This window comes from Emys orbicularis, chromosome 5 (genome assembly GCF_028017835.1).
Source record: "Emys orbicularis isolate rEmyOrb1 chromosome 5, rEmyOrb1.hap1, whole genome shotgun sequence".
Taxonomy (NCBI): Eukaryota; Metazoa; Chordata; order Testudines; family Emydidae; genus Emys; species Emys orbicularis.
The window spans coordinates 483,584-495,791 of record NC_088687.1 but is presented as its reverse complement, the minus strand read 5'-3'; the positions used below and the strand labels follow the sequence as shown (position 1 = coordinate 495,791).

Genomic DNA, 12,208 nt, shown 5'->3' with positions numbered 1-12,208 from the left:
ATAAGTACGTTTAGCCTCCTTTAGCTACACTCCCCCTAATGTGGTCCTACATCTTCAGGGCAAACCCGCATGTCAAAGCACGTTTGACTCTATGGGCATGGCTGCACTCGCAGATGTAGAGAGCTTTGAGTTAAACCAGCCTTCATAGAGTGCAGTAGGGAAAGCGCTGCAGTCTGTCCACACTGACAGCTGACAGCGCACTGGCGTGGCCACATTAGCATCTCTTGCAATGGCCACAGAGAGCAGTGCATTGTGGTAGCTATCCCAGCATGCAACGTGCTTTTCAAATGAGAGGGGTGGGGTGGAGTGTGACAGGGAGTGTGTTGTGTGTATGGGGGGGGGGGAGAGAGTGGGGTTTTGGGGGGCTGAGAGCATATCAGCATGTTGTCTTGTAAGTTCAGACAGCAACAGACCCTCCTCCCCCCCACCTCTTTCTCTCACACAGCATTCCACAGTAATGGTTGCTTTGTCTCGGAGCAGATAAGCAGCCGGCTGTCAGAAACGGAGCTTTCAAAGGGCATATCAGCATGCCTGCAGTGATTCCAAAACAATGACAAGAGTGGCCACTTGACTTAAGGGGATTATGGGACGTTTCCAGAGGCTGATCAGAGCGCAGTAATACAACACCTTGTTCACACTGATGCCCGGGTGTTTCAGCCAATGTGCACCAACTGTTAATCTTCTCACTGAGGTGGAGTACCAGGAGCGCTCTAGCCCTGGAGTTAGAGTGCTCTGCGTGCCTTGCCAGTGTGGACGGGGAGTGAGCTAGGGCGCCCGGGGCTGCTTTAATGCACTCTAACTCGCAAGTGTAGCCAAGCCCTACTACTCTTTCTAATGTAGCCCTGTAAGGTGCTTGCTTAATTGCTTGTTTATATCCCCTAATTTAGTTAAGATTATCTTTTTATTGGGTGTAAATGTTGTGCAATAGAAAGAGTAGCTCTCCTGTCCTGTGTTCATAGCAGGCTTGGAAAGCAAGGTTTCCCCTCCCCAACTCCTCACTCCAGCACCCCTTTCTTGGAGAAGCTCTGCAGGAATTAGTGTTTGATCGATCAGATAACAAAGGGCGAAGGGGGCGGGGGGAAGCGAACTAAGCCTGGCCACGTTCATTGTGAAAGGTGAATGGAAGCTCCGGAAGCGAAGTGCTGGGAGGGAGATGCTAGACGAGGGGAGCCCGCTGGGATAAGGTAGCTGGCACTGGCAGGTGACTGCGCTGCATGGGAATAATGCCAAGTTAGGCGGCGGCGGCACGGGTGGGTCTGTCGCAGTGCCTCTTCCTGGGCGTCTGCCCTTCTCCCAGGAGTTTTGGGCTTCTCCCTGGAGGGGTCCCTGTGGATCCCTCAGGCTGGCCCTTCCCCCTCGGTTATCCCACTTCGCCCAGCCCTCGTGGGGGCGTCTCTCCCCGCTCCAACCCCTGGCTGCGGGAGGGGGCCCACACCCAGGGGATCGCTCTGTTCCTCTGGGCAGCCCACCCCCGGCCCATGGTGGGTGGGCTGTGTCTGTGGGGGAGGAGCTGCACACTCCCAGTCCCTTGGCGGGCTGTGTCTGGGGGGAGGGGCTGCCTACTCCCGGCCCTGGGCGGGGGGGGGGGCTGTGTCGGGGGGGAAGGGATGCCCCACTCCAGCCCAGCGAGGGGATGGTGTCTCGGGGCTGCTCCGCAAAGCACCAGCGGGGGCTGTGCTCACGAGCTAGGCTGCTGCAGGTCACGCGGAAACTCCGCTCCCATTGGCTGGCAGGTCGGGCTCGGCGCGCTCCCATTGGCTGCGGCGGGGATGGTCTGGGCCGACCGGAGCTCGGGGGCTGAGTGCAGCGACGCGGTTGCGCCCCACCCCCGCCATCCTGAGCCTCATTCGGCAGCCTCGGCCCGCCGCCGCCGGAGCCGGGCTGAGCGCGTCCTGCCGGACCCATGCGCCGCGCCAGGTACGGAGCCCGCGGGCCAGTCCCGCCCTGTGCGGGGAGCTTCGCGGCCGGACCCCGTCCCCGCTCCGCTCCCTCCCGGGGCGGCGTCGCAGCCCTGCCGGGCGCTGCTGCGCAGGAGGGGGCCGGGCGGGCTGCGTGGGGAGCCCGCGGGCCCTGGGGACCCCCAGGGGAACGGGCGAGCCTGGCAAAGCCTGAGTGTGGCCCCGGGTCCCTAACCCGGCAGCGACAGGAGAGCTCGGGCTTCCCGAGCCTGGGTCCCTCGGGCCTCCCCGCCACAGCGGCGGCCTTTCGTGTACCGCCCGCCCCAGGAGCCACTCGCGCCGCTGGGCAGCGTTAAACCCCCAGCCCCTTGCGTGCCGCGCCTCCACACCTGCGGCGTCCGTGCCCGTGCAAGCCCCCGCGCACGTCTGCTGGGCAGCGCCGCTCTCGGGCGGCAGAGTCCTATTCCGCTGGGCTAAAATGGCTTAGATGTGAACCCTCGCAAACCAGTTCAAAAGGGAAATAACTTGGCCTTGTATACAAGGCTGCTGTAAGCAGCCCTTGTAATATGGCAACCCATGCGTAATTGGCCCAAATCTAGTATTTAGGCTTGAGAACAAGACAATTTTTCTTCAACTACAGTATCTAGAGGAATGGAGAAACCGGTTTTTTTAGAGCACTTGTATGCTTTAGTCCAGGGGTCGGCTACCTTTCAGAAGTGGTGTGCGAGTCTTCATTTATTCACTCTCATTTAAGGTTTTGCGTGCCAGTAATACATGTTAATGTTTTTAGAAGGTCTCTTTCGATAAGTCTATAATATATAACTAAACTATTGTTGTATGTAAAGTAAATAAGGTTTTTAAAATGTTTAAGAAGCTTCATTTAAAATTAAATTAAAATGCAGAGCCCCCTGGACCGGTGGCCAGGACCCGGGCAGTGTGAGTGCCACTGAAAATCAGCTCACGTGCTGCCTTTGGCATGCGTGCCATAGGTTTCCTACCCCTGCTTTAGTCTGACTTTTCCAAGGTGTGGAGCAACCTTGGGTCACAGCAATGGCAGTTTCCAAATTATAGGCAATTGATCTATGCTGTGGGGACAGTTGATTCTGCCAGATTCGCTCCCACAGTAGCAGATGAGTTTTAGGGAAGGTGATGTGTCAGTTCCAGCAACCCTCGGATTCCACAGACTTAGAGAATTGAAGAAATTCAGAGCTGGAAGGGGCCTTGAGAGATCATCTCGTCCAGCCCCCTGTGCTGGGGCAGGGCCAATTATAATTACACTTTCCCTGACAGATGTTCACTTCTTTGATTCTTTTGATTTGGGTTCAGATCTAAGTGTGGAACTTAGACTTGTGTCAACTGTTTGATCTAGCAGTACGTGTCCATTTGATCTGCCAGTAGCTTTTTATATTAATGACCGCTAACAGAACACTGGGCATCATTAAGAAAGGGATAGATAATAAGACATAAAATATCATGTTGCCTCTATAAATCCGTGGTATGCTCACATCTTGAATACTGCATGCAGATGTGGTCACCCCATCTCAAAAAAGATATATTGGAATTGGAAAAGGTACAGAAAAGGGCAACAAAAATGATAATATGGAACAGCTTCCATATGAGGAGAGAGTAATGAGACTGGGACTTTTCAGCTTGGAAAAGAGACAACTAAGGGGGATATGATAACCGTCTATACAATCATAACTGGTGTGGCAAAAGTAAATAAGGAAGTGTTATTTACTCCTTCTCATAACACAAATATTAGGGGTCACCAAATAAAATTAATAGGCAGCAGGTTTAAAACAAACAAAAGGAAGTATTTTTTCACACAACGCAGTCAACCTGTGGAATTCTTTGCCAGAGGATGTTATGAAGGCCAAGACTATAACAGGGTTCAAAAAAGAACTAGATAAATTCATGGAAGATAAGTCCATCAATTGCTATTAGCCAGGGTGGGCAGGGATGGTGGCCGTAGCCTCTGTTTGCCAGAAGCTGGGAATGGGCGACAGGGATGGATCACTTGATTCATTCTGTTCATTCCCTCTGGGCCACCTGGCATTGGCCACTGTTGGAAGACAGGATACTGGGCTAGATAGACCTTTGGTCTGACCCAGTATGGCCGCTCTTATGTTCTATTGTTGCCTCTCCTGTAGGATCTTAAGGGATTCACTTTGTGGGCTGCTCCTTCTGAGGCATCTGAAAGCGTGCTGGATTGCCATTGCATGTGGTGTCTTCGCAGGGTTTCACCTTGTTCCTGTTCTTGTGTGGAGTCACTGTTGATAGGGAGAAGTATTTGGAGGTCTGATCATCTATTGAGGGTCTGTGCTCTTTGCCAGAATGGCTTGTAGCTTCTGGGTCTCACTAGATTCATCATTGTTCCCAGATGACACGGATGGTCTATGGTGTTTCATCTATGGCTGGCCAGGAGATGTGCAGTCATTACTCGCTAGTGCAGACCTCCCAGTGGTCAGATGCTTTGGTTACCTTCAAGCTTCACTGCTGTGTTACATTCTGAATAGGACTAGTCCTCAAGCCTACGGGAAGACTACTGGTCTTCTAGAACACACCTGTCCCTCTCCGCCTCATTACAGATAGGCATGCATGAACACAATACCCAGAGTCACTGCTCTGGCTTTCTGCTCACTTGCAGGTGGGCTTGTAGGTGGTGACAACCTTTAAAGACCTTGAATGGCCTTGAATTCTTATGTGAATTCTTCATTAGAATAGGTAAAGTGGATGAGAAGTACTTGCAATCACAACCTAAGGCTTTGTGTACACTATCACTTTTGTGGGTATAATTTTTATGCCATTTAGGGGTATTGAAAAAAACACCCCTCTGAGCAACATAAGTTTCACCGACAAGCGCCGGTGGTGCAGCCAGCGCTATGTCGGCGGGAGATGCTCTCCCGCCGGCATAGCTAGCGCCGCTTGTTGGGGATGGTTTAATTATGTCGACGGGAGAGCTGTCTCCCGCTGGCATAGAGCAGCTACACAGGAGATCTTACAGGAGAGCAGCTGCATTGGTACAGCTGTGCCGCTGTAAGGTCTTTAGTGCAGACATGGTCCAAATTTCAGTAATTCTGTAGTTTTGAGAGTTCCATCTTTTGAAAATCAATGCCTGTAAAGTCTCTGGGTGAAGTTCACCGACCTGTAGGCCACAATCCGAGATGCCATTTATTTTGTCCAGGATTTGATTTACTGTTTTTGTTTGTGTTGGTTCTTAATGACCTGTAACTGAAGCACCTCTTCTTCCGGGGTGGTAAGTGCTGTAGAAACGAAGGTTATGTCTATACTACCTGCCGAATGAGGGGTGGTAGCTCCCGGCGATAAAGCGCTGTTTATACTGGCACTTTTCAGGGCTAAAACTTTTGTGTCTTTTCACATCCCTGTAAAGTTTTAGCGCTGAAAGTGGCAGTGTAGACAAAGCCTCAGTAGTAAATTCCCTCCTTCATAGAAGTGGTGTCCCCACAGTCATTCTTCAAACTTTGAGACTCTAACCTGCATGCTGCCTCTGTTCAAACTGGCTTCTCCTAGACACGTCAGTAAAAGTTTTTCCAAAAAGTTCTGCAGGGCTGCTTGGCAGAGAAGTCAAAGTGGCGGTAGTGGGTTCTCTGGTGCCTGGGAGCAAAGAGTGCTTAGTGCATTGTCTGCATGGTCTCCTCCACTGCAGCAGTGCAAGCTTGACGTTTTCTGGCAGCAGTGTTGACATTGTGGACACGCCCTGCCTATCCCCTTGTTACAGTGCTTCCTTTCTTGCAGATATAAAAGGGGTGTGGTTGCTTCAGATTACTCTGGTCCCTCTTCTGAGAGCTTAGTTTTTGCTGTGCATCAGTTGTTCATTAATAGTGGTAGGATTTTTAGCCTTGTTGGCCATTTGGTCTCTGTCAGGATGTGCTTGGAGCTCATCACGTGCAATTGTGAGCTTCATTTTACTGGCTTCATGTTATGCTGTACCTAGAATGGCATTCAGCCCATTGCCAGCTACTCTACCTACTGTTTGCCAATTTCCCATGAGGAGGGGCATATGTTGCACCATTGCTCTCCTACAGGTCATTGACTAACATCACTGTAGGGCCAGACTCCCAGAAGAGCTCTGTTCCCATTTAGATACCTAAATAATGGCTGGATTTTCCAAAGTAATTTATTTGTATTTGTGTTGCCCTGGTGCCTGGAGGTCTCTGAGATCAGGGCCCCATTATGCTGGACACTGTACATAGACATAGCGAGAGAGAGTTCCTGCCCTATAAGAGCTTACAATCTAAATGGGCCCTTCCAATAAATGAAGAGATGTTGGAGCAAGTGAAGGATTTGTGGCTAACTCTAGCTTCTGTACTAGCTACATCTAGGATAGAGGTGCTATAGGTCCCAAGCCCTTGAGAAGGGATTTCAGAACTTCTGTTCTCCTCTTGTTTCAGGCTCTCTGGTAGTTCCAGCTGCCCAAGAGAGGCCTAGACAATCTTCCCCTTTTCTGAGAGGATGAGAAGAGAAGGTATTTGAACTTCTCAAGAGACCATACGTATGCATCAATTGTACTTCAAGGCCTCGCCTACTCCTCTGTCAGCATAGCTGTGTCTACACAGGGGCTTTTGTCAGCATAACTGGCTGTGTGATTTTGTTTGGTTGGTGTTTTTTTCCACCCCCCTGACCAACATAGATATGCCATCAAAACTTTGTTGTATATACCTGGCCCAAATGAAGACTGCTGATTACCAAGTGGTACTAGCATAATACTTCCTCACTTAGGTCCAGAAGAGGGGGCAGTTTATTCTAACAGGCAGCATATAATATACCTGTAAAACTGTCTTCAACTTGTTTATTGTCAGTATGCTTTCAAGATGCTTGCTAATGTTTGATGTTATATTAGTCTGCTGCAGACAGCTAGCAGAGGAAGCTAACAAGTTAACAAATCTTATTTTTGGATCTGTACCAATATCATCAGAGGCTGTTGACAAACATGGATTTAAACAGTTTTGTTCACATGTTTGCTTATAAAGCTGGGGTGGGAGAAAGGGCATTAGTATTTGCTCAGAGAAGAGGGTGAAACTGGCAGGGCAATATAGTTTCGAAGTCTTTGGAGTGGTATTGAAAACTAGGCAAATGAGCTTCAAACGTTCTTTAAAAGAATGAAGATATCAAGTTGTCAGTGTCCCTTTAAACACACTTTTCCTTCATTCTTGTAGCTGAACACTTCCTGTGTTTTCCAGAGCTGAGTTTGTGGGCATCTTTCCAGTAACAGCTATTCACTGAATTACTTTTAAAGATCCAAATGTTTTAAAACCTGAGACAGTTCATTAGCCTTACTGTAAATCTCTGACTTAAATGAAAAGCTTCCCCATTCCTTTTAGGGTGGTTCAACAGAGTCCCACCCAGCATTCTTGGACTTTGAAGCAAGTGCCCCAAGGTCAATCCAGAGCAAAAATTCACCTCCTGAGTTATAAAATTGTAACTGAAAATTGCAGGCAGTTCAGTAGATCTGGCCTTGTGACTTTTAATGGCTTAAATAGGATGCATCATGAGGTTTGACTTCTAAACACCCGTAGGTTGAATGTCCCAAAATGGCTTTTTGATACCTTTTAATTAAATAATACAGTATATCCTCCATTATCCCGATATTGCCAGGGACAGTGAGGCTGCAATTATTAGTTTCCTCAAATACTAAAGAGGTTTAACTGTAATGAGACATGACCCTGTAATGCATCTGAGACTGGTTGAAGTAACAGGCAGTTGTGAATATTTGTGGCTGTATTGTTTTGCAGGATGAAATAGCAGATACAAACAGTAGCTTCGTGTGTGTAAGTAGAGGCTTGTCAAGACCATGTACAGCAGAGCAGAGAATGCACACATGGATTTAATGCTGCTCTGTGAGGTGTGCGACACTGTAGTTGGATTTGAGCTGTGTCAGGCTATGATGAGGAAGCGGAGGAGGAGCTAGTTGCTGGAGTGCACTTTTGCACTCAGGTCTTGACACACATTCTGAATAAACAGAAGTCCTTGTTGAATGCAACTTACAGATGAAATATTTTGATGCTGTTCTGAAGAAGGGCTGATGTGTAGACCGCTTTCTGTAAGGAGCATAGTTCTTGGCCTGAGTATTGTAGTTGTAAGGTTCTAAGGTTCTAAATAGCTGTTGGCAGCCTTGATCTCTCATTTATCCCTGGTTCTCTTTAGCCAACCGCTGTTCTGATGCTGCGGTCTCATTTAGAGATTGGCCCATAGATTTTGATTTGGGAGTGGCAGGAGAGGAGTCATTGAAATATATATATATTTTTTAAAGAAAAAGTTCTTCATTTTAAATCACGTGTTAAATAAAATCAGTGGGCTATATCGTGCTTTATCAATCCTGTATTCTTCAGGGCTCGGAGAACAATCAGTTCATCCCAAGCAAGTCGGACTTTTGCCCATGCATGTGTCATTCAAATCTAGGCAATAGGCTGTCAGTGTACAATTGTTTCCAGTTCTGATGTTTGCAGGGAAGAACCTGAGTGTGAACAACATAATGATGCAGACACAGCTCCAGTGCTACCATCTTTGCACAGTTAGGTGGGGGAAGGAAGGTGGCTGCTGCTGTTTATAGTAGGTGGGGGCTACCTTCCCAAATGCCCTGTAGCAGGAGACATGGGGGAGGGGAGGGGGAATGACACTGTCTAGAAGAGGGGGCCGTTGATGATACGCAGCCACCCCAGTAGAGTATTCTATACGTGTGCCGAGACATTGCCTTCCCCCACCACTAACATTGCTTTGCTATCCGGGCAGGGAGTTCCTGCCACCCAGGCCGAGGATTGTGGGCGGGGAAGGGCTCTAGTGGATGGTGGCAGGTGGGGCCTTTTGCCCTGGGTGGAAATTCCTGCTGTAATGGTAGGGAGGGGAGGCTCTCTGGAGGCCTGGCAGGAGACACCCGCACCCTGAATGCTTTCTGCTTGGTGGGGTGGTGTCAACAGGACCTTGGCATTGAATGGTGGAAAGAAGCCTGCAGGCACTGGTTTTCAGGCTGGCTGGGGTTTCCTTGGGTTCCCCATGTCCAGTTCTGGACCTGGCAGGGGCCTTCTCTGGAAGGAAGAAGTCCTTGGTGCACCTGCTTTGCTGCAGAAGGCTGTGTGGGGCCAGCATCAATTGATTTCCTGAGTGGGGTGCTGCCTAGCACCTAGCTTGGGGGCTGAGAGGGCGACTCTCTGGATTGAGGGAGGTGGCATTAATTTGGAGTTTGGAGTTCAGTCAGTGGGGACCCTGGGCCAGCTACTGGTGAGCACACAAACAGCAGGAGACTCTGCAAGATCGGGATGTGGCTTGGGTGGGGGTGGCTCTTGGCACCAATGGTTGGTTGGTTGTTTTGTTTTTAATAGCATGTTTAGCTTGCTAAAGGTCCCTTTGGTTTTAATTGAATGTAATTCCTTTTACCATTAAGTGCACGTATCCTGTGGAGCTGCACGTACCCTGCTGTATCTGCTAGCCTTTTCTGGGGACTGGGTCTAGAATACTTCCATGCTACACTGCTCGGTCCCCTGCCAAAATGTCACTGCTCATCTCAGTGACCATTTAAAATGAGTATTTATACATACGTATTTATCCATTATTTCCTGAATCACCATGGCTATAAAGTAATATTGGATGGGGCAGGAAAACTTGAGCACCATCTGTTTAGTGTCGGTAGCCCATGAGATAATAGTATCAAACCTTAGGATCACATTCATATTACCATTTTGCCAGTGTCTCAAGAACAGAGCTAGATCTACTGAGTATCATGTGTAAGGCATTCATCTCTAACCCCAGTGTTCATGAGAACATTGGCTGCTCAAAATCATGCCAGAAGAGTCTGAGGAGGGAAGCATATTGAAATAACCGGATTTTTGACGTTTGGGGGATGACACCAAACTTTGTAATTTCTTATGACAACTCTTCAAGTTATCATAAAGTCTAGTGTCTATGGTTCTGCTGTGGTTCTGTCCCCTCTAGAGGTCATATCAGTTCCATACTGCTACTGCTGATGAAATATGCAGTTCCTGTTTCTACATTTTAAAGGAAGCTACAGCTACCCAGTGAAGTGGAGAAAATATCAGACTCTCCTGGGGAGGAGACCACAGCAGAAATATAATATAATTAATTGTATTTAAGTTTGTGAAACTACTGAAATTTTACATTAACTTCCAATGTTCATTTAACCATAATACAGCAAAACCATTAAGGGGTTGAGGTGGGGGAGTAAAGCACTATACTTAGGTTTAGTGTTTTGCAACCTATCATAACTAGAAACACCATGACAGAGTAGAAGAAATATTTCCTGGACCAGTAAATATTTTTAGTCATGGTCCTACAGCGTGGATTCATTTTAAAATGGTTGATCTCTGCACGGTATTTAACAAACAGAATGGTTTATGCAGTTAGAATGGAGGAAATGCAATATAAAAACCCAGTTTACTCTTCTCGTTCTCTGTATGCTTTGCTTTTAACGCTTGTCATTGATAATATTTTATTGCAGGGGAATGAGGGGGCAAGGTGTGCTCCAGAAAAAAACTATTCAGCAGCTGACTGTATGTAGCAGAAATTGAAGTTCAAAAGGAGTTCATGTCCCAGCATAATGAAGTTTTCTTGTTGCTTGCTTATGCTCCTTTTCGGGTCATATAATTATGTGATGAAAACTCACCTTTTTCCCCCCTCTTTCTTTCAGAATACTGGACTACTTTGCTCCTACACCAGCAATGGCTGTGGACATAGCCATGCAGCTGTATCTGTGTTCTCCACCCTTGAGAAAAGAGAGATTTGCTTGTAAAATCGCTCCAAAGCCAAACAAACCATTACGTCCCTGCATTCAGAACAGCAAGGCTGAGTTCAGTGAACCTGGAGAGGCAGCAACATCTCTCCAGGGAAATAGGGTGAAAAAGAGAGTTTCTTTTGCCGATAGCAGAGGCTTGGCTCTGACAATGGTTAAAGTGTTTTCAGAGTTTGATGACCCGTTAGATATTCCATTCAACATCACAGAGTTAATAGACAATATTGTGGGTCTGACGACAGTAGAGAGGGACAACTTTGTCTTGGATTTCGTACAGCCTTCTGCAGACTACTTGGACTTCAGAAATCGCCTTCAGACAGATTTTGTCTGCCTGGAAAACTGCATGCTAAAGGATAAAGCTATTGTGGGCACAGTGAAGGTTAAGAATCTTGCTTTTGAGAAGACTGTGAGAATAAGGATGACATTCGACACTTGGAAAAGCTTCACAGACTATCCGTGCCAATATGTCAAGGACACTTATGCAGGTTCAGACAAGGACACGTTTTCCTTTGATATCTGCTTGCCAGAGAGAATTCAGTCCCATGAAAGAATCGAGTTTGCAGTCTATTACGAGTGTGATGGGAAAGTGTATTGGGACAGCAACAGAGGCCTGAATTACAGGATCATACAGTCTGAACTGAAATCTGCTCGGGAAGTCTCGCAGCCTCAGGCTGGACCTGATTTTGGCATTGCCTTCGATCAGTTTGGAAGTCCGAGGTGCTCCTATGGCTTGTTTCCTGAGTGGCCTAGCTATTCAGGGTATGAAAAGCTAGGGCCTTACTACTAATGGAGGAACTGAGTCTTGATTCTCTAACTGTTGCTGTGCCTGTTGCAAGCTTGGGAATTGGCCTGAACATGAAGTTTGCTAAAGGGCTGGGTAAATGACACTTTACATGGCTCTGCAAAGCTCCATTGGGGTAAAGCAAGATGACCGTAACGTTCAGTGATCGCAAGTGGTTTTAATACCAGCTAAACTCGTGTCTTTTGCATCATGATAGTTACCCCCCAGATTCAACACTTGGAAACAGTTTGACAGAATGGGAGACCTCACTGGAGTTTCTGCCCAGTGCTGCTAGTCCTCTTCTGTATAATGCTGCTAATCTCCTCCAGTTAAACACTTACTACTTCAGTGATTGCCTTGTTCACTTAGGTATGTAGTAGTGTCTTGTGTTGCACATTAGGGTTGTTACAGGCTTGAGTCTCTTAAAGAGGGAGGCTTTTTAAACTATGCTCTACCATTTCTGTAGCACTATGCAAGTTGGCTTTGCTAGAAGACTCTTTGACAGGTAGTTTATACATGACGGGAGCTATTAAAGCTAAACTAGCCGCCTGACGGCAAGAGGGGGGTGTGAATGTCCCCTCTCACTGTGCTGGAGCCTTTTTGTTAAAGATGGAAACGATTCTAGAAAGGAGTAGAAGCTTCGCCTCGTGCCGTATTAGGAGAGAGCTGCATTTATGGGAAGATACTGGTATGCTTAGTCACCAGTTCATCTGTAAGGGTTTTTTTTTTTTTTAAATATAACTTTTGTGTAGTAAATTCATAGGGATT

General features: G+C 47.6%; 1 protein-coding gene across 2 annotated transcripts; it reads left to right on the top strand.

Annotated features, from left to right (window-relative positions):
• The first annotated feature begins 1,119 nt into the window (after window positions 1-1,119).
• Window positions 1,120-11,446, top strand: PPP1R3B (protein phosphatase 1 regulatory subunit 3B). 2 transcript variants are annotated; one of them, XM_065405541.1, is made up of 2 exons: window positions 1,120-1,184; window positions 10,558-11,446. In XM_065405541.1, the coding sequence occupies exons 1-2, from the start codon at window positions 1,120-1,122 to the stop codon at window positions 11,444-11,446; spliced, it is 954 nt and encodes a 317-aa protein (XP_065261613.1). The 2 variants fall into 2 exon arrangements, with proteins under 2 accessions (XP_065261613.1, XP_065261614.1); XM_065405542.1 differs by lacking the exon at window positions 1,120-1,184 and adding an exon at window positions 1,904-1,917.
• Window positions 11,447-12,208: the final 762 nt, after the last annotated feature.